This window comes from Squalius cephalus, assembly GCF_949319135.1.
Source record: "Squalius cephalus genome assembly, chromosome: 11".
NCBI classification, from domain to species: domain Eukaryota; kingdom Metazoa; phylum Chordata; class Actinopteri; order Cypriniformes; family Leuciscidae; genus Squalius; species Squalius cephalus.
The window spans coordinates 14789065-14811163 of record NC_137132.1 but is presented as its reverse complement, the minus strand read 5'-3'; the positions used below and the strand labels follow the sequence as shown (position 1 = coordinate 14811163).

At 35.9% G+C, this 22099-nt stretch overlaps 3 protein-coding genes across 5 annotated transcripts in view; 1 reads left to right on the top strand and 2 right to left on the bottom strand.

Annotated features, from left to right (window-relative positions):
- sgsm2 (small G protein signaling modulator 2) overlaps positions 1–14844 on the bottom strand; it is a 55165-nt gene extending 40321 nt beyond the window's left edge. For all 3 annotated transcript variants that reach the window (XM_079885028.1, XM_079885029.1, XM_079885030.1), the window contains exons 1-2: positions 14572–14844; positions 10877–10952 (exon numbers count right to left, since the gene is read on the bottom strand). In XM_079885028.1, coding sequence (XP_079741154.1) covers positions 10877–10952; positions 14572–14631 — 136 coding nt within the window. In that variant the 5' untranslated portion in view covers positions 14632–14844. The remainder of the gene's footprint in view (positions 1–10876; positions 10953–14571) is intronic.
- Positions 14845–15259: 415 nt separating this feature from the next.
- tnfaip1 (tumor necrosis factor, alpha-induced protein 1 (endothelial)) lies at positions 15260–20643 on the bottom strand. Its single transcript, XM_079885802.1, has 7 exons — positions 20432–20643; positions 18313–18666; positions 18048–18217; positions 16769–16852; positions 16616–16668; positions 16313–16508; positions 15260–16226 (listed from the first exon to the last, which is right to left on the bottom strand). Exons 2-7 carry the CDS (start codon positions 18551–18553, stop codon positions 16008–16010), a joined length of 963 nt encoding a protein of 320 aa, XP_079741928.1. The 5' UTR covers positions 18554–18666; positions 20432–20643; the 3' UTR covers positions 15260–16007.
- A 686-nt stretch (positions 20644–21329) lies between these two features.
- The window catches only part of timm50 (translocase of inner mitochondrial membrane 50 homolog), a 30394-nt gene continuing 29624 nt past the window's right edge, over positions 21330–22099 (top strand). Inside the window, exon 1 of the mRNA XM_079885725.1 lies at positions 21330–21576. Within this exon, the coding sequence (XP_079741851.1) occupies positions 21376–21576 (201 nt within the window). The 5' untranslated portion in view covers positions 21330–21375. The remainder of the gene's footprint in view (positions 21577–22099) is intronic.

Sequence of the window (22099 nt, the reverse complement as noted above, 5' to 3'; positions counted from 1 at the left end):
AGAATCCACACAATACAAACTTTGACTTGAAGCAAAGAAAGTAAGACTGTGGTACAAGAAAAAAAAAAAAGACTGTACTTACAGTAATCTTATTTTATATCATTTTGTTCATTATAAAGATAATTTTAAAACAATTATTATTAGAAATTATATTCAGAAATATATGTGACAAGTGTCAGAGAATGTATGTAGAAAGACATCATTTCCAATGCTTCGTCAGAATTGAATTTAGAATGCCTTTTAAAATCAATTTTATTTTAATTTGAATTGAGGTAGCAAACAGGAAATAGAATTTCAACACAAATTTGAATATATAAAAAAGCATAAGTAAAGTAAATAGACAATTATAAAGAAATTCAACTAATGTTTTATTACTTTTTTTATTAAGATAAATTCTAAACAATGGCTTGACAAATACTTGTTTGAAAGACAGACAGATAGATAAAAGGATAGATAGACAGATTTTCTGCAGGTCTAACAGTCTCATTGTCCAATCAGTGAAGAGAGATAACAACGAGCCATCAGAGACCCCCATCAATCTAAGCAGCGCTCCCTACAGTCATCCAGTCACACACCAGCACACACACACACATCATTCCAACAGGTGAGCTGATCACGACTGAACGACTGGTGAAAATCAGCCACAAACCCCAAACGGCAACACATAAATAACATCCCATCTAGACTGCCAATCATCAACAACAAAAACACCTCCGTCAGAGACACCTGAAACAGGTCTTCCCATCAACCCCAGTGGACAGCTCCGTGAAAGTCCATGTCATTCAACATAAAGCGTCTCTCGGCGCACTCTTGTAGCTGATGAAATCTACGGGAATATGACACCGGCCCTGTCCTCATGAGCAGAGCGAACTGTACAACCTTGGTGGAGTTCAAGCTGTGAAGGCCACCTGGTCCCCAGAGTGCAGTCCCCTGCAGACAGCATCAGAGCCATAGCGTGCAGGGGGCTTGTGAGCTCCTCAGTACCGTGCCAGGGATAATCTTATCAATTGTGGGCACAGCCGATGTTATTTATCAGCCTAGCACCTGTATCATACTGTGAGGAAGCAGGCATGGTGCACTTTTACTACAAATCTGGAGGGCGATCAGTGTCCGAATTGCCAGCTGTGGCCACCCTCACGGTCACTTCAGGGCACAGCACACTGTCTTCAGAAATAACCCTAAAGAAGACCACCGACCGAGGGGGTTACATAACCGGTGTGTTTGTTTCAGCAAATGTGTGCGTAATAGCCTCTGACATGGCCAAATCCCTGTATAGAAACTGTGTTGTCATGGAGATAGACCATAATTAGTGAAATACTAGAGTCTTCTGCAGCATCTGTGGTCTCCCTAAATGATGCACAAGCACATATGTGGAGATACAGGACTGACTGCCAAAAGGGAAAGCTAGACTAATGATGTGTCAGCCGATGTTTAACCATTTTGACAGTATCAGCATCTAGGGGCATAAGAAGAAATATTAAAATGTAGAGTGGATTATAATAAATCTGATCAGCCTCTCTTCATGAGTATGACATCATTTTTGAATTCCTAGTTTCCATGGATACACTCAAATGAGTTAATATATGAAACCTTAAAACAAAACATTACAGAAATGTCAGGTATTTTAACCTTTTTCACATAGAAATTTAATAATCAGTCTTCATTTTACACGGAAAACTGTGTATATTTTTCGAAGCACAATAAACATTTTAAAAACAGAAAGTCCACTGCAGTATTACTGGAGGTTTGCCAATTACGTCAAATTGCATTTTGTTTCTATTCATCATAACCTTGAAAATACAAAAAAAAAATGTTTTTAAGCAGAACAACTGTTTTCTGTAACGTTCAGTTTCGTTTGGACTTTTACAGTGCGTCCGAAATCGCGTACTGTCTGAGTAGGTACTACATTTGAATTTGAACTTACTTCGCAACAGTTAAAAAGGTATGTTCTATATAGTATGAATGTGCGTAGTATGAATGTAATCCGGACATACTACATCCGCCATGTTGTCATTATAATGTGACCTACCAGCATCAATTGCGTCGCTTCAATGCCATTCATATATCCTGTAATGTGTCCATCAAATGCACACTTCAGAATCTCACCGTAAAAAGTAGGTCATCTAGAGACTTTTCGCCTACCGTTTGTCGCTATATAGTAAGGAAGTAATTGATTTTGGACACAGCATCAGTCTATAGATCTGTGTTTCCTGCATTTCCTTGGTTTCTAGAATTTTCTCATTTGTTGTCATGGCAACTTATTGTTTGATTGATTTGTTCCACCAGCTCCTTGTTTAGATCTTTAGTTACTCTCTCTCTCTCTGTGTGTGTGTGTATCAATGAATTCAAATGTTTCTAATATCGACCATATATGGTACCAATATATTGTGCATACCTAATGTAAATACATAAATATGATGCCATAGACATGTTGTTATAGGCCACACTTAAAATGCAACACTCAGTCATAAACATTCAGATGGTCTTTCTTTTGGGTGGGGGGAGGGGAGCATGGTCTGAAATGGTCTGACACATGCTTTAAAATATGATTAACTCCCATTTCCCACTTTCTAAAGTGGACGTGGCACGTAAATTCGACACTAAAAACATATCGGTTGATCAGTAAATGACCAGTTCTGCACATGTCATGTAGCCTGTTCTAGTGATTCAAACAAAGACAGAAAAGCTGTCTCACGTACAGATGTTATCAGTCTCTTAAGCATGCGTGTCCTACAATCTCAACTCATGCCCATTCAGAAAATAACCCTGCTCTGTCTGCTTCCTTCCTAAATTTAAAACCTGCAGTTGCAGCGACAAAAAATCTCTATGACTCCCGCGATTTTGAGTCAATGGGTAAAAGGAGCATCCGATCTGGAAAATTCACTACCTGTTCTACATTCGACTTGGCCATATCCGAGCGAACAGCTGTGCGCTTCACAAATAAAGTCTGCTCGCAGTCTAATTTAAATCTGGGTCTCAAGTAAGACTCATTCACAAGATGCTTCATTGCGAGCATCATCCTAGCTGGGTAAACAGACATGACTCACAACTCTATTCACTCACTCATTAAAATTAAACACAGTAGAGCAGGTGTTTGAGAGAAAATCTGCAAAGTTCTGTTTCAGCTCCTTATGACGTTAAGGGACTTAAAAATGCAGCACAGAGGAAGTTAGACTGGGTGAAGTGAAAAGATTGGTATTTTTCCACAAGAAAATAGGAAACAACAACACAGTGATTTACTTCCTTGAGTAGCCTTCTGGTATTGTTAGCATTCCATGAATCAGGAAGAATCGGATATCACATGATGTGACCTTATGCAGCCAGTCATTCCCCTGAAGTCTCTGACTTAAAGGTACTGTAAGCATAAAAATACCATAATATTTGCAGAGATTTAGGAAACATGCTAAGTTGCTAAATACTTGTTTCTCTGTAAAAACAATGCTACAACCAATTCTGTTATGACAACTCAAAGATTTTTAGCATGGTAATGGATATCACAATGTTAATGTATTTGGTCTTGACTACGCTGCTGCTGATATTGATTATTGTTTTTGTAGTAGATTATTGCTGCTGCTCCTGTAGAGCAAGTACAGGGACTTTCCAATACAAACACCGACACGCTGCTGTGACATGCAAGGCATACTGCTGCTGCACAAATAGTTTAAAATTACCTGTAGCAGATCTATACAGGTGGAGCTCAGGAAGGTGGTGGGTTTCAGGGTTTCAACCCTGAAGAGTGCTGCAAATTGCTATAGTAAACTCTAACCAGCTATTTCAATGTTGAGCAGCAAACTCATTGGCTGCAGATGCGACAGGAACCAATCAGCTTGTGCCATAGTAAACGATGTAAATGTAATCAGGTAGCATTAAGGAACCATCAGCCTGCGCCATCTAGAGTTTCATGACAGAACTTGGTGTTTTTTCTACCTTGAAATGTGCATTCCGTGTCAATGTCTGTTTTTGTTTTGGTCTGTGTGATCCAACCCACTGCCAATTTATCCAATAGTATTTTGACACCCTGAATGCAAATTGTTGGAAAACACAGTGTATCGCAGCCATGGAAGCGAACAAATGAACTGGGCCAGAAATCGCAGATTCTACCCGAGCTAAAAAGCCTTGGCAATAAAAATGTTGCAAACATTAGCTGATCAGCTTAAAGTGTAAGGCTCATCGCTTTCCATTGTCAATTGAGCGTGCTCCTGTTGTGTGTCCTTAATCTGGCAACCAGCATGAGCGCCAAGTCTGAGGAGAAACAACTCTCTCCAATATTTTGAATTTGGACTGCAGTACCCATTTTAACCACTAGCTGTCCATATTACAAATTGCACCTTTAAAGGGACAGTTCATCCAGAAATGATCATTCTGTGTTAGGCTGCATCCGAAATCGCATACTTCCCTAATATATAGTAGGTGAAAAACAGTATGTGACAAAAGAAGTATGAATTCACAGTACTCATAAAAGAGTAGGTAAAAAGTCCCCGGATGACCTACTTCTTCCGGTTTATTATTTAACTTTATTAGCGGTCGTGAAGTAATTACTTATTCAAATCAAAATAAGTACCTACTCAAGACAGTATGCGATTTCGGACTCAGCCATAATTTAGTCACCCTCATGTCATTCTAAACCTGTATGAATAGCTTTTTTCTGCGGATCATAAAATAAATATTTTGAGAAATGTCTCTTCAAAAATGTCCTTTTGTGTAAAGTCGCAGATTTGGAATGGCATGGATTTTCATATTAGGGTAGACTGTGACAGATAATAATCAGATTTGAATCAATCGCTCAAATTAAAGTTGCTTTTAGGGATGTCAATTTAATGTGTAAACTTTTAATATGACAACAACTTGGGGGTTGCATTGATTTTAACTAACTGATGGAGTTTTACGAATGCATAACAGCAGAAAATCAGCATCTTAGAAGATATGACTAATTATCTCTGCTTCTATTCTGTAATTTGGTGCCATTAATGAATAATACAATGTAGTCCAAACACAATTCAAAAACTTTTTAAATCGTAAATTATTGTTTGATTGTAAATTTGTAAACAGCAATTTGGGCTCTCACCCTCTTCAGGTGACCCCTGACCCCACCCACAGTCAGCTCTGGTTTGAAACACAGCCTGAAGGATTTACAAGGTCTGTGTGTTTTCTTTGCATTGATCAGCCAGTGGGCTACACAGCCTGGAGCCAGCTGACCCTCGACACAACCCACTGCTTGTTAATATGCAGAGGACAAAAACTTTTAGAATATGCTAGCCAAACTCTTCTGAGGCAAAATCAGCACAGTGATGGACATACATATATGCTGTCTTTGTCAGCAAAATGGTTACAAGTCTTGAAGTCAAAATGGTTACATGTATATTTTAGGGCTGTCAAACGATTAATCGTGATTAATCGCATCCAAAATAAAAGTTTGTTTACATAATTTATGTCTGTGTACGGAGTATAATTATTTTCTATATATAAATACACACACATGCATATGTATATTTAAGAAAATGTGTTATTTATATATAAAATATTTATATATAATATAAATTATATATAATATAAATATATATACACAGTATATACATGCAAATATTTCTTAAATATATACATGCATGTGTGTGTATTTATATATAGAAAATAATTATATACCGTACACACACATGTATTATGTAAAAACAAACTTTTATTTTGGATGTGATTAATCGCGATTAATCGTTTGACAGCCCTAATATATTTGCAAGATGAACACCAGCACAATGTCGAAACTACCCATGGGAAACTAGTAGGACATTCCTTTCATGCTGGAAGTGAGTAAATGAATGAATCATGTAGAACAATGTTGATACTGTTGATAACTAAGATTATAGTATTTTTATGTTTTACGTTGCATAGATTAAAAAAGCAGCTATAACTCGCCTAAATATGCCCTGATTCCAAAACTAAGGTATGTCCTGAACTCAGTTTCATTAATCTTATATCACAAGTTAGCCAGGACTCACCTGTGAGTGTATCACAAACAGAAATTGTATTCATCTGAGAAAGTAGCACTTATCCAATTTCGTCAAACCATAAATATATTATTTATCATTTCAATCACTTTATTAACTATGTTTGACTGTAACAACATTTACTATGGTAATTCTGGTAACACTTTACAATATGGTCTAATTTGTAAACATTAGTTAACATAATAAAGATTTATCATAGATAATTAATGATACCTAATTGAATGAATTATGAATAACATTTTAACAGCTTTTATTAATCTACATTAATGCTAAATTTGAATTCTTCTATTAGCGCCAATTCATGTTTGTTCATAATACATAAAAAATAACGTTTTATTAATTTATACAACTTGAAATTTTCTAAGTTTACACACTTATGTGACAAAAGATTTCTATTTCAAATAAATGCTGTTCTCTTGAACTTTCTACCCATCAAAAACTTTTAAATGGTAGTGTACATGTAAATATTAATATTAACCCTATGAACAGGTTCAAGATACGAAATGTGTTAAAAAAATGTTAACAGAAAACTTTATTGTAAGCTACGATAAAAGCCTTAAAAGTCACTGTATGATTTGAAAGATGATTACGACTGTATGATTTTATCATGATTAAGTGTGATTTTATTTTTGACACTAAATACACAGATAGATCTGTGAGTGCACACACCCATGTAATTCTCAAACAGGCATTAGCAGTGGCAGCATCAGGAAAGAGGTTATTATGCAGCTCTGCTGTGGTTAATGACTTGGCATGTCCGTACAGTGTGTGCTCTGCATTATGGGGAGGCAGCAGGGTACAGGCACATGATCAGACAGCAACACCAATATCAAACACACTGAAAAAGACGTCATTGGGATCAAAGCATCTGACAGATGCTTTCTGGGAAACCCAGTTTTAGGCTATTGACTCATCACATTTCTGAAGAGAAGCCAAAAAAGTGACCAATTTAGGAAATAAATGTTCTTGCCAGACTAAGAGAGTTCTTTGTGACTTTGCACATAAACATGTTTGAGGTTTTCCAATGTTATGACTGACTATATCAGTTATTCTGAAAATAATACAGCCAGATCCATTTTTTCAGACACTGCATGTTGCTATATTTTGGGATCAGTACGGTTTTTTTTAAAAGAAATACTTTTCTTCAGCAAGAACAAATGATTCTTTCTATTTTCAAAAAAAAAAACATCCTGGGTTGCCAGTTGTTGGAAAACAGTGCATTGCGGCCACTGAAGCCAGCAAACGAACTAGGTCAAAAATCGCAGATTGTACCCAACCTAAAAAGCCTCGGCAATAAAAAAGAAATGCAAACATATACATTAGCTGATCAACTTCCCAATGTCAATTGCGCGTGCTACTGTTGCGTGTCCTCAATCTGGCAACCCGCGTGAGCGCAGAGTCTGAAGAGAAACAACTCTCTCCAATATTTTGAACTTAGACTGCAGTACCCATTTCAACCAATATGTGTATTACATACTGCACATTTAAGCAGTGTTTTCAACATTAATAATAATAATAATAATAATAAGTAATGTTTCTTGAGCAGCAAATCAGCTTATCTTTCATTTAAAAAATGGGTCCCAAATCGACCCTTTCATTTGTAAATTTCAAACATTGTAAATTGTAAATTTTGCTGCAAACTACTTCATGGATACGAATCAAATATGCCAAAAAACAATTTGACTGTCTGAAGAGAGCGGTCAAGGTTTGGTTGGTTGGCATCATGGCACAGTCCAGCCAGGCAACACTGCAACTGAGATGAACAGAAATGCTAACGGACAGCTTTCTCCTTCTAGATCAGAACAAAGCTTTATGTTAGTGCTCAAATGCAACATGCCGCCTCCATAACACGCACACCGTTCAACCAGCCTACGTTGCACAGGCACAATTCCTTTTGATTTATTCCCCTGAAACATAATTTAGCTGGGAAGTGCATTGTCACAAGCTGGTGTGACGTGGGTGAGTGCGTGCTCCAGGATGAAAGTGAGGGGGTGGCCGGCTGCGTGGGGAATCCGTGCCCGTCGACTGCCTGGAAAACAGGGGATGTGCTCTTGCTTTTTGGTAGTGATGACAGACTGGCAGCGCTCCCAGGCCACCCCTCCCCACACACACCAGCATTTATACTGAAACCTCATCACCCCGCTCACGGTCACGAGTCACGACTCAGATGGTCTTATCCTCAGACACCCAAAAACACTCCAAATCATCATGTAAAACGCCTGCAGTGAGAGTGTGTGAAAACCAGAGTGAGAGGAGGAAAGTCTTTCTTTGCCACTCTAAATAAAAGAAATTAGAAGAACTACAAACTACACAAGAATGTGAATGCATCAGTCCTACACTTCTCAATAAATCCAAATAGATATTTATATATAATTAGAATTACATATGCATGAATACAGTATATATATATATACTGCATTTATACTGTACTATAACATTAAGCATTATATATATATATATAATATATATATATATATATATATATATATCACCACAGGGTTTCACATAAACTGAGTGCAAACACATTATCTCAAAGGACTAACATTAAGCATTAAGAAGGTCTGCTGTAGTCATGGAGTTAAACAGGTATTGCTATAGCATTTACACAGCAAATCTCATATTCCAACTTGCAATTTAGAGCTAATGAAAAGGAGCGCCGAATGAAGATGTACTCATTATGGTATCCAAAAAAAGTGCCTGAGTAACAGAAGTAATAATTCAAATTTATCAGCAGATGTTCCACAATTAAAAAGCACTAACCGGCAAACGGAAGGACAGAGATGAGTCACAGCGTAGCCGAGGGCTGACATCACTGCTTGTTATCGTGTGACCTTTAACCTCGAGACACAGAAGCTGTTCCATTTTAGTCTTTTAAATGAGAGCAGTCATGGAAAATAACATGAGTTTGGATAAATTTAGCATTTTGTATATTTTGATTTGCAGTGACATGTCCTGATGTCTTGTACACTGTGTTTAGATCTTACTGCTCTTCTGTGGTTTAGAAATTCACACAACACAACAACTGAGCCTCTAAGCAAAAGCTGGCACGCCATACTGGATGAAAAGAGACACAAACTGTAAATATCAACAAGCTCATGCAGCGGCAGCGCAAGAATATCTGCCATGTGTGAAATACAGATTGACCACAAATTATAAACTGAATTCATATTTGCATAAACACACAGATCAAGTGCTTTCTGGTGGTAAATGCACTGTTTACTGTAACACAAAGGCAAAAGGAGCATGTAAATGGTAACAAAGCTGTGAAATACAGTAGTACATTACTGTACTATTCCTTTCCCTGTTCTTATTCCTATCTGTATTTCCATTCATATACTAAAAGCATTTAGACTTCTGCACTGATGAAACTTGACTAAGCAATATCTGTGGTGCCACGCAGCACTGGTGTTTCACTGACGTAATGAGGCTGGGTTAATGTTCTGGCCTGTCTCTGTGTCACTGGAGTAAAGAGTGTGAGTCACACACACACACACATTCCCAGTAATCCGCACTGGACACATTAACCTTATTGTAGGCAGCGATCCAAAACTCCGGAACTATCATGCCATGGAGCCCCAGCCATTGCCTCTGGAGATGTTCCTGCTCAACAAATTTTTTTTTTTTTTTTTCTACTGGTCCTGGTTCAGTTTAGTGCCTGCCATGCCAGTATTTTCACTGGCCACATTGCAAAAATGTTTATTATTATTATTATATTTTCAGCAAACATAATTTTATATGTCTGAAAGATATTTTTCATTAAATGCAAAGTTGTAATTATTAGTTAATTAATAATTTATTCTGCAATATGAATTTGCAATTACAGCTAGGAAACTGTGTTTATTTTTATGGGTCAGAAATAAATATATTTTTATATTTATATTTCTATCTTTATATTTTTATATAATATATTTCTCAGTAATTATTGAGTTTTCTTTACATATCAATGCATATTAACTAATAATTTAATTTGCAACAACAGCTGGGAAATTGTGTAGCTATGTATAGCTATGAGAAAGTTGTTATTTTATTTCTACTTATAGTGTATATATATATATATATATATATATATATATATATATATAAAATATATTTCTCAGTAATTATTAGGTTTTCTTTACAAAAAGTTATTTTTTATGTATAATAATTATTAGTTAATTAATAATTTCATTCACAATGGGAAATTGAGCAGCTAATTTAAAAAAAAAAAAAAATTATATTTGTATAGAGTACATTTCTGAGTAATTATTAGGCTTTCTTTACAAAATAAGTTATACTGAATGCATATTAATTATTAATTCATTCATTCATAATGCTTAAAAGTTAGGAAATTCTGCAGCTGTAGTTTAATTCATGGCATTTTGACTATGATAAATTAACTATAAAGATTTTCAACCAACTATCGATTTCAACTAATACTGTTGATTATTTTCAACCAATTCTAAAAGATCCTTGAAAGTCTGAAAGTTCTCACAATTTCAAACCTTATCTACGTTAACCAGCCAAATAACATGCTGGCATTCAAATCAGCGCAATCAACATTCCGTATGTCACATCAGCCTCATTATGATCACACTCTGTAATGACTGCTTTAATGAGCTCATTGTTTCTGCCTAAATGAATAGGCCTACATGTTGTTAACTATCTGCATGATTTGTATTATCTTAGAACTGTACGTTTCTATCATATGGACATTATTTCTGTACCTCTGATAAAAGATTACTCGAAATTGTAATGTAGAAATATACATTTTCTGTAAAGCAGCTTCGAAACAACGTGCATTGTGAAAAGCGCTATACAAATAAATGTGAACTTAAGTGAACTGGATTGAATCAGCCAATCAGAATCAGATAAAAAAACACCTCTTGATTTGTACTCACTGCAAAGTGCAATAATGTGGCTGCTGTCTTCATGTACAAACTTCTTGGTCACCGCCTCCTCCATAATCTGCTTCACCTAGACATGGAAAGACATGCAATTAGGAGCCGGCGAAAAATAATGGCAAGTCAAACTTCTTTCTGCACATTGGAATCGGGGGCACAAAAGCAACTAATTAATCATGACAGCGGAACCACAAATGCTTTAATTAGCATCATTCAATTGATAAGTTTCCCTGGGAGTGCAAGGAACTGTGTAGAATGAGGCTTTGTCACATTTTTCTCCTCCAACTGTCAGTATACAGCAAATCCCAGACTAATTAATCACAATCCTTGCAGGCGGCTTTATACTGTGTGTAATTTGAAGAACAGTAGAAGGGTAATTGTAGCAACAGGAAGGCGCAAATTATGGGCATCTTCTGATTACGGGCATGATTTGTGCGCACACTATGGTATGAGATTTGCCACAAGGCCAACAGACAGCAAAAGGAGGATGATTTAAAGGCTGATATCAAGTGTTTGGCCAGTTGTCCTTGGGATTAAAAAGAAAAAAAATGAACTCGTGGAGCCAGTTAACTACAGTAGCCTGATGCATTACATAACACGCCTCGAAAGACTCAAGAACGGTTGGACGCTCGAATGGCACACACAAAATTGTAAATGTTTATTGTAACCCATGCTCCACAATGTTGACATGTTGTCATCAGTTATACACCCTCATGTTGTTCCAAACCTGTATGAGTTTCTTTCTTCTGCTGAACACAAAAGAAGATATTTTGAAGAATGTTGGTAACCAGACAGTTTTTGGACCCCATTGACTTCCATAGTATTTTTTTTTTCTACTATGGAAGTCAATGGCTACCGTCAACTATTTGATTAACAACATTCTTCAGAATATCTAAATCAGAATAAAGAAACTTACAGATTTGTAACAACTTGAGGGTGAGTAAATACTGACAAAATGTTCATTTTTGGGTGAACTGTCCCTTTAGGAGGATATAGTGAACACCTATGAAGGGTTGCAGTCAATCACACACACACAGCTATAAAATGAAAAGTCAGTTGCACTTTATTTTACAGTATGTGCACTTTCAATGTACTTACAGTATACTTACCCATGAAAAAAATTAGTAATGTAAGATAACAACTTGGGTTAAGGTTAGGTTTAGGGTTGATACCTAATTATTACCCAGTTAGTGTCATTACCAAGTACATAGAATGTAATGCGAAACAGGACTGTAAAATAAAGTGCTACTGAAGCTTCTTGACAGAAAATCAGACAAACCTCAATAATAAAATTGGGGATGTATTTCTGCAATTGCAAAAATGTTCAGTAGCCTACCTATTAAATAGATAATTGCAACATGGTGCAACCAATAAATATTGATGGGGGGAAAAGCAGAGAACAGGAAAACAAAACTAAGTTGTTTTGCTCTTGTGGGAGCCATTTGTGAGGATCCCTGCTTCATGCAGCTGTATTAATCGTCCACTGATGCAATTTAACTTCTTAGGTAGCTGCTGATGCTTTCAGTTCCTAGGCAACCAGAAGACGGCTGACTGCAGCTTAAAGCGACAGAGACATGGGATGTTACACAAAGAAAGTCAATGGAGGAAAGAGAAATCTAATTCTGTGTGTATTGCAGCGGGACTGTTATTTCCTGTAAAACGGGACATTTATTTCCATATATATATATAAATTGTTTAAACAGCTGGAAACTAATAACAAAAAAAATGTTTTAACCCAACTAATGTCTTTTGAAGTGATATGTTTCATTTTAAATAGCATGTACTTCTATGCCCCAAATGAAGAAAGAAAGGTAATTGTGGAAGTAACTGAAGGAGAAACACTGTGTTAAATCAGTGGAAATTGTTGTTGTTTTTGGTGAAAAGAGTCCAGGACATCTCTGTAGAGGAAATAACTAATTTTAGATGCAAAAATAGGAGATTTAATTGAATATGACGCACAAAAGTTCTTTAAAACTTAATGACCGAGACGTTAAAAATTGATTTCCTTATTAACCCAAGCCACCGGGCCACATGAGGCCAGACACCTTAAGAATTACTGCTGCTCTTCACATGCATTATTATTGGCCTTTATTAGACATGCCCTTAACTATCATGAGAAATTATGTCTGCCAGGATTGGGCATTAAGTTGAAGAGGCTGAATCAGCTTTGGACACAGTCTGTTCTGACACATGAGACATCCTGGTACCAATTTAGGAGATCTATTCTTTGCAGCAATTCATTCAAGATTTCTATTATTCATGAGGGCTGGGTTTAAAACTAGCGTTCCCTGCACTGTAAGGGAAAAGATAAGAATTAATTATACTGATATAAAAGAATTAACAGCTTCTTCCACTATACAGTTCCTGGAGTGAAAACATTCGAAACTCAATGCAAATGTTAAGTCTTATCAAATAATTAATGCAAAATATGCTCAAGAGTGCATTCATGTTATCTCAGTGTTCTTATTTTTGAAGTGGTATGGTTAGCACATAAAAAAAATGTATATTGTTTACACGGTTTTTTTTTTAGGTTAAGATTATACTTGGATGAATCTGTTTTCCAATACTATTACAAGGCTCATGGAATACTTGGATCTGATTGGTCAATCATACAATATTTTGTATAATGATCACTAAACTATTTCACCACTGAGATGTTCGTAGGCCTATATTGTTTTCTGTACTGTAATGGACTGTTGGTCAACTTTTATTAGTAGATTTATGCTAGCATAGAGGTCAATTAACACTATGATTTCAAATAAATGTCATGTTTTATCAATACGCCGGCAATTATAGCAAAAATAAACCCGTGATTTAAATGGTTTTTAATAATGAGTTTGAATTTACAATACAAAAGGCTATGCCTTGGCCAGTTCAACCTGTAGCGTAAACCAACAACGGCCATAATGGTCCTATATTATGCAGATATTAATTTTACTAATCCCCTCACATAAAATAAAAACTTAGATCATTGAAATGAGTGTAAACAGCTCGAAAAATTAGGTTACTGTTGAATTTCCACACGAGAAAGTTTTTTTTTTTTTTTTTTTTTTTAACTAGTCTCTGCATACGATAAAAAGAAAATAAGCCCAGAGCAAACATACAATTCAAGCACATAACGCAAACGATTTATTCTAATCAGTCAAATAATAAAGTAGCGCTCTTTCTCTTGCAGTCGCGTTATAAATAAACCTCGCGTGCTCTGAGCGCTCAGCCCCTCAAGTATCTGTCAATGGAAATTCGGTGTCGGCTCGTTTTTGTTTACATTGCAAACGACTAGGAGCATACTCGACACTAAAAACGTATTCGTCCATGCGGTTTAGGATGTATTTAGCCATTTGCAGAGGGAAGAATCTGATCACCGCAGAAACCATTGATTAAATCATTGTCTCCCATAGCCATATTAAGTTGTACGCGGATGAGGAAGGGAATATCCGAACCCTTCAGCTCTACAGGTAAAAGGGTTTGAATGTGAATCTAAATGAGATATTATAGCCTACCTGGAGACTCAAACTGTGACTTGTAATAGTAAGCTAAAATGATTCACTGTAACCATCAGCACATCTGAAACTTCCATATGCATGCACTTAATTCGGATGCACATCGCAACAAAGCTTGCAAGATAATAGTGCAAGCGTGTTTTCAGCATGCAGTCAAAACTAAGAGAATATATTTAAGTGAATTATACTTACTTCTCTTTTGACGTTCCATAGTAATTTCTCTTTAAATTCTTCATCTGTAGTCGAACCCATTGTCCCTGACTGTTAAACAACCCAAGTGCAGCATAAACTGTCTGGAGACATAAATCTGAACGGCTCGCCTGCCTTTTCCCCCAATGTTTTTTTTTTTAATCCTTCCTCCCCTTTCATATAAACGTGTGTACTGACAGCTGAGCGTTGACGCATCTAAGCATTGCCGAAGCGCATCGTGAAGCCATCTTCGGTTCCTTTATGACGCAATCGCCGCTGACCCCGCCCCCTCGTCATTGTTGATCAATGGGATAAATCTCTTCACGCGCCGTACGCTGTTCAAGGCAGTGACGGCGATTTATTTTTAGCTCCCCTCCACATTTGACAGCTCAGATGGAGGCGCTTGCGGTGGTTCAACCAATCAGGCATTGTCATTAAGCGTTCATCAATACATGATGTTCATAAAACCTACTGGATGAAAAGATACGTGATGCGTGATGGTTATAGTCTCACATCCTATTATGGAAGGCACAGCTAGCTATTACCTATAAATGGCACAGGTGCTTTCAAAAGAAACCAAAATAACGAAACTATTGAGTTGATACAGAATATTTAGAAGCTGTTTAAGGGCTTTGAGGCACAATTTACATACCAAACCTGTAACAAAAATGAAACATACATAAGATATTTTGAAAAATATGTCCGTTTATTTTTTTGTCGATTCATTGTCAAAGAGGACCAGTGTTGTTTTGGACCCCATTGACTTGCAAAAAAATATCTTTTGTGCTCTCATTTTTGGGTGCACTATCACTTTAAGTTAATATAGACATTTTTCATGAGCAGGAAACTTCTAGGGCACATTCATTCATTCTTTAGGCATTAAAAGCACATTTCTTATCACACTACACAAAAAAATCAAACACTACAACCTAATTTTCCCAAATGCATCACCCCAAGTCCACATACAGAATTTGTTTTCAAATCTATTTCTTAGATCTTAAATCACAGTATGGATGATTAACGTAGGCATAAGGCAAGATTGTAACAGAATATATGATCCTGTAAGGTTAGCAGAAACAGAGTGATGTACTGTATTTGGCAGATTTATCTAGGCAAGATGTTATAAAAACATTCTATGATTAGATTAGTAATTACTATTTAAAAACATAGCGTTTTCCTCATAAAATGACAATAAATTAAAATATAGGAATTGATGCTAATTCAAGATCAACCTTTTTGTGTTCGGTTCACATTAATGTTTAAGACAGATTTCATTCAAAACACTGATTGTCAAGCCCCCTACAAAACAAAAAGAAAGCAGCAAATTACAAAGTGGTTAAAGGGTGCTGGTAGTTTAGTGTTCTCCACAGACAATGTGAAAACTGAGGCACTAGTTGGAAGGATATTTAGTGTCTTGGAAGCCTCAATTCACAGTTAGGCTAATGTCCAAGCGGTCTGTCATCATAAGTGCTGTATCTTTTAATGTGGATGCGACGCACGCGCTCCCTCAGCTCCACGGCCTCCTCCTCTTCACTGTGTGAGCAACAATTGTTCCGTCTGCGGGTGGCCTCCAACAGGGAGTTATCTGGGACTGGGAGAGTCTCATAAAGCAGGGCATTTAGTGTCTCCTCGTAGATCCGTGCTTCTGGAAACTCAACCTGAGAGCATTACAAGAGTCCTTCTTTGATACATTTGAACAGGCTATGAAAGTGTCTCTGCAAATACCTATTCAAACGGGAGTTACCTTTATCTGCTTCTTCTCAGTTGCATAAACAATGGATGTGCAGCAGACTTCTGCTAGTTTACGCTTCTGTCCGTAAAAGGACCAGCAGCAGATCTCGTCTCCAATGACATCTTTAATGAAGAGCACACGACCGCTGTAGCTCAGGGACAGCTTCTCAAACAACTCGATATTCTTGAGTAGGTTGTCATCCGAGTTGCTTTTGAGGAAGATAAAACCAATCAAGACGACGAGTATTGACAGGAGAAGCTATGCGAATCTCTCAAAAAGTTAAATCACCTTGAATGATAAAACACTTGTATTTACCTTGTATAGGAATATTTGTTGTTACCTCGGTTGTAAAGTAGTTTCACAACAGGCTGTAAGTGAGAAAATGATAATGCCAGGAGACTTTTAGAATTGTAGATTATCTTGTTTTTATGTGAACAATGAACATAGACACCAAAAGGATAGACTCACCCTTACGCAGCCTTGTATCAGTCTCTCCTCCTCTTTAGGAGATGTTATGAATGGGATAACACACAGAGCCTTTTCTTCATTATCCTACACAACAAAATAAGCAAGCAAATACATACAAATATATGAATAAAATAAAAATAGATCAACAAACAAACATCTATCTCAAAAAGACTGTCAAAAATATCTGGGTCTCATTTCAACTAATAAATACTTTTTTCTTAATGCATACTACTTTAAAGGGATAAAAGGAAGATATTTAGAAGAATGTCAGTAACCAGACAGTTTCTGGTACCATTGACTTCCATGGTATATTTTTTATCCTACTATGGAAGTCAATGGTACCAGAAACTGTCTGGTTACTGACATTCTTCTAAATATCTTCCTTTCTGTTCAGCAGAAGAAAGAAATTCATACAGGTTTGAAACAACATGAGGGTGAGTGATTGAAACATCATTTTAAAGTGGAGTATCCCTTTAAAGCGATACTTCACCGATTAGCATTAAGTTTTGTATCAGTAGAAACCCGGTAGTATTTTCGAATGATCGTGCTTCCCTCCCTCATGTCCCCCTGAGATGAGAGATTTCTGTATTGTGTGTCTGGAAAAAAACATTTTGCATCATTGGAGGCTTTTTTGGCCAGAGGCGAGAGACTACAGCCAGTAGTGGGAGCTAGTTCCGCATGTTTTCAACCCGCCCATAGGGGGATCTCACGATAAAACGGCGTCTTTTCAGTTTCGTGTCAACTAGTAGCCTACTTGTATCATTTCTTCCGATACTGCCCTCTGTAACCGGTAGGCGTGGCTTGGGAGTGGCCTCATAGGGCAGCGAAGCAAGTGCATTCTGGGAGTTGTTGTCTTTCATCCACATGAGCCAAAAACACATTTTCTGGCTCTTCTCAGTCTAGAACGCACCAACTTCTAAAATAATTTCACATTTCTACTACATAATTGACCCAATTTAAATACACATTCATCTTTCCAGCGGTGAAATATCCCTTTAAAATATATACATATATTTTGCATATTTATTTTTTACATATATTAGATTTTTAACAAGCAACATTATGGGAATTTGCCCCAATTCTCACTATCATGAAATCTTAATGAATAACAATAAAAATGTGTGGTGGAAATGTGCTTGACTTGCATGTCCATATTTAAAAAAAAAAAAAAATCTAATTTTTTTTTTTTTTTTTTGACAGGTTTCATGAGAATAACACAAAAGCAAGAACACACATAATCAAGTGAATGCACAACATCCTTTCATTATTCTAAACCAACCTGCAGGGCCTCCTGGCACAAATCTATCAAGCCCTGGATCAGGTAATACTTGGCTTCTGCTAGGAGCTCCATGATACCCTGTCTGCTCTTGGGCAGAGTCACAAATCCATCTCTGAGATAGCTGAGAATCAAACCGAAGTGTTTCCCACAGCGATCTATTAGGATCCAACCTAAAGAAAAAAATAACAGAGAATTCACTTTAACAACATCAGCACAGAGTCAAGGTTAAAGAGGTCTTATCTCTGCAATGTCTAAATAACTTTACCTTCCTTATCGGTGAGCACTTCCTTTTTGCCGCTAAACATGGATCTCAGCAGGGTGTCCTGTCGGGTGAGCACTTGCAGTGTGGAATAGTGAAGATTTCCGCCAACATTGAGCTGTACATACTTGTTGCCGGTGACACCGCGGTAGGTGCAGGTGTTAGTCTTGGGGCAGGCCACTGAAGAGACTGACACAATGGGCCCAGTTTGCGGTTGAAGCTGGTGCAGGCAGCTCTCTCCTGACATGTCCCGCTGTAGGTAGATAACCACCCTGCACACAATGGGTCTGATTTCCCCCGCCGTGGTGAAAGTTGCTGGGCAGGCTGCTTGTGATGCCAAACCTACATGCTACACATCACCTAGAACAACATGTGTACAACTTACATATAATACAAGACTCTGCTATGATTTATATAAATTTGATATTACGGTCAAACGTCTAAGTTAGCTCTGATATTTATTTACAAGTAGTATATTTAAGGCAAGAACTTGAATTATAATCAAAAGATAGAAAGAGATATACATATTTGTGTGTGTTCTAGCCTAATATTTGCTTTATATACACAGTACTGGTCAAAAGTTTGGAAACATGACTGGTTTATGTTTTTTAAAGAAGTCTCTTATGCTCATCAAGCCTGCATTTATTTGATCAAAAATATAGGGGGAAAAAAAAACAGTAATATTGTGAAATATTATTACAATTTAAAATAACGGATTTCTTTTTGAATATACTTTAAAATATAATTTATTTCTGTGGTGAATTTTCAGTATCATTCCTCGAGTCTTCAGTGCCACGTGATCCTTCAGAAATCATTCTAATATGCTGATTTATTATCAATGTTGGAAACAGTTGTGCTGCTTAATAGTTTTTAAATAGATTCTTTGATGAATAAAAAGTTTTAAAAAAGAACAATACCTTTGTAATTGTATTTGTTACAATACCGTTCAAAAGTTTGGGGTCCGTATATATATATATAAATATATATATATATATATATATATATATATTTTTTTTTTTTTTAAGAAATTAATACTTTTATTCAACAAGGACGTGTTAAATTGATAAAAAGTTATAGTAAAGATTTATATTGTTAGAAAAGATTTACATTTTAAATCAATGCTGTTCTTTTTAACTTTTTTAGTTATCAATGTATCCTGAAAAAAAAGTATCAAAGGTTCCAAAAAAATATTAAGCAGCACAACTGTTTCCAACACTGATAATAAATCAGCATATTATAATGATTTCTGAAGGATCACGTGGCACTGAAGACTCGAGGAATGATACTGAAAATTAAGCTTTGCATCACATAAATAAATGATATTTTAAAGTATATTAAAATAGAAAACCGTTATTTTGAATTGTAATAATATTTCCCAATATTACTGTTTTTTCTGCATTTTTTATCAAATAAATGCAGGCTTGATTAGCATAAGACTTCTTTCAAAAACATGAAAAATAGTAATATTTACACACTCTCTCTCTCTCTCTCTCTCATTTTACACACACATACATATATATATATATATATAAATATATAAATATATATATATAAAATATATGTAATATATATACACATTATAATAATGTATACATTATAATAATAATAAATATATATATATATATACACACATATATATATATATATATATATATATACACACATTCTATATATATATATATATATATATATATATATATATATATATATATATATATATATATATATATATATATATATATATATATATACACACACACACATTCTATATATATATATATATATATATATATATATATATATATATATATATATATATACACACATTCTATATATATATATATATATATATATATATATATGCCAGTGTACATATATAATAATAATAATAACATTATATAATAATACATAACTTACACTAGCAAAGCCTCATATACTTGTGTTTATAAACTGGCAATTCCTAACAAAACCTGTCTGGGCCGCTTAATCTAACGACCCACACCTTTTCTAGACTTTAGTTAAGTTTAATGCTAAGCTAAAAGTAGTCAAGTTGGTTTAATTCAAAACACTGAAATGTTAAGGCAAGTTTGCCATCATGAAACTGTTCATAATCTAGAAAACTCACCCACTCTGCTGCGGTAACTCGTGGGCGTTGAACTGAACCCGTAGACTTGATTAGTTCGACAGTTTTACTTCGAGCACATTTTATATGAAAAAAGTAAACAGGTCTATCTGAAGATTTAGAAAGGGAAAACACTTTTTTACTTCAAACTTCAGTAGTAATACAAAGGTGTGTTTTTCTTCTTCTTTGAAAGAACAATAGCAACAGGTTAAACCGTGATAAGGATATACTGCCACCCAGTGCCTAGTGCAGGGATTGTCAACCTACTTGTACAATCTTATCTTTCATAATAAATAACACTTACAATATGATGTAAAACCGAGTTTTTCAGTCAACTAGCCTACCTTTATATCCATTTCCATGACCTAAAATCATGTTCAATTATATATGGTATAATTTTAACCGTTACAAAACCAGTCTCTCAGCCAAACCACTTTGTAATTCAAAACATGATTAACTAACATTGCGTTACTTGATTTTTTCTCTCTTTTTGCTTCACATTTAAAAAACGACATATCTTCGTTTTGTTTCGTTAATATATCTTTAATATCGTATTTTATTCCTATATTCACAAGTTGGGTATTTAATTTCACAAGTAATGAACTACTTTTATTTTGAAATGTACCCATTTCACAAGTGAATGTTCTAGATTTCTGGAAATATAGAATGTAAATCTCCATTATTCTAAGACTTCTACATGTTAGCCATTATACAACATCTATTTTTATTAATAAAGTAGGCATTGCATTTAATTATGCTATTTGTAGTTCGTGGGAACTTTTAGCCGCTTTTGAGGGTGACAGTGACGACATTCTAAGAACCGCCTTCGCGGCGCAGTTCATATGTTCGATTGGCTCTCTCTCCCTGCCAATCACGACAGACGTAACCAATCAAAGTCGTTTGTCCTTTCCACTCGTGCTCCGGGTACTAGCTGCATCATATTCAAGATGTCTGCGGTGTCTATGTATCCCATGTGTGTCCGGGCGAGCCGGGGCCTCCTCCGACTGAGGCAGGGGGCCAACGGATCCATAACCCCTGCGGTGCTGGATGTTGTCCGGTCACTCTCCGCTGACACATCTAGCAGTAGTGCCACAGGTGGACTGGCCCAAGCAATACTGCAAGACAGGCTTCAGCAGCAGAAAAGCCAGGTGAGCGCTGCCTATGACCGCCTGACATTCCTACGTGACAGGAGACAGCCAATTATTGCCTTTTGGAAAAATATTTCCATTCTTACATGTTAATACTGAGGTGTTGAGTATGTCGATGCACAAACGACCACACATTGTCAAATACTTTGGTCTGATTAGTAGAGGTCGACAGGTGGTGGTTTGAATGAATTCAGACACAGCAGACAGTGTTATGTATGATAGACCAAGGACATTGGTTACATGTTCACATCATCAGTAGAAATCAATGCAGGTTATAACATTTAGTCTTAAATATGTAGCATTATGAAAGGACTATACAAAGAGATAGATTGTATATACTAATTGTATGAAGATACCGAGTTTCTGTAAAGCCTGACAGATAAAATAATAATAATAAAAAAAAATAGTAAGAAAAATACTTGATACATCAAAATTTGTGGCTCATATTGTATGAAATACAAGGAGGAAAATACCTCAATTTTACTTTGAGACTTAAAAAAGATGAAGTTCTGATGGCTTGTAA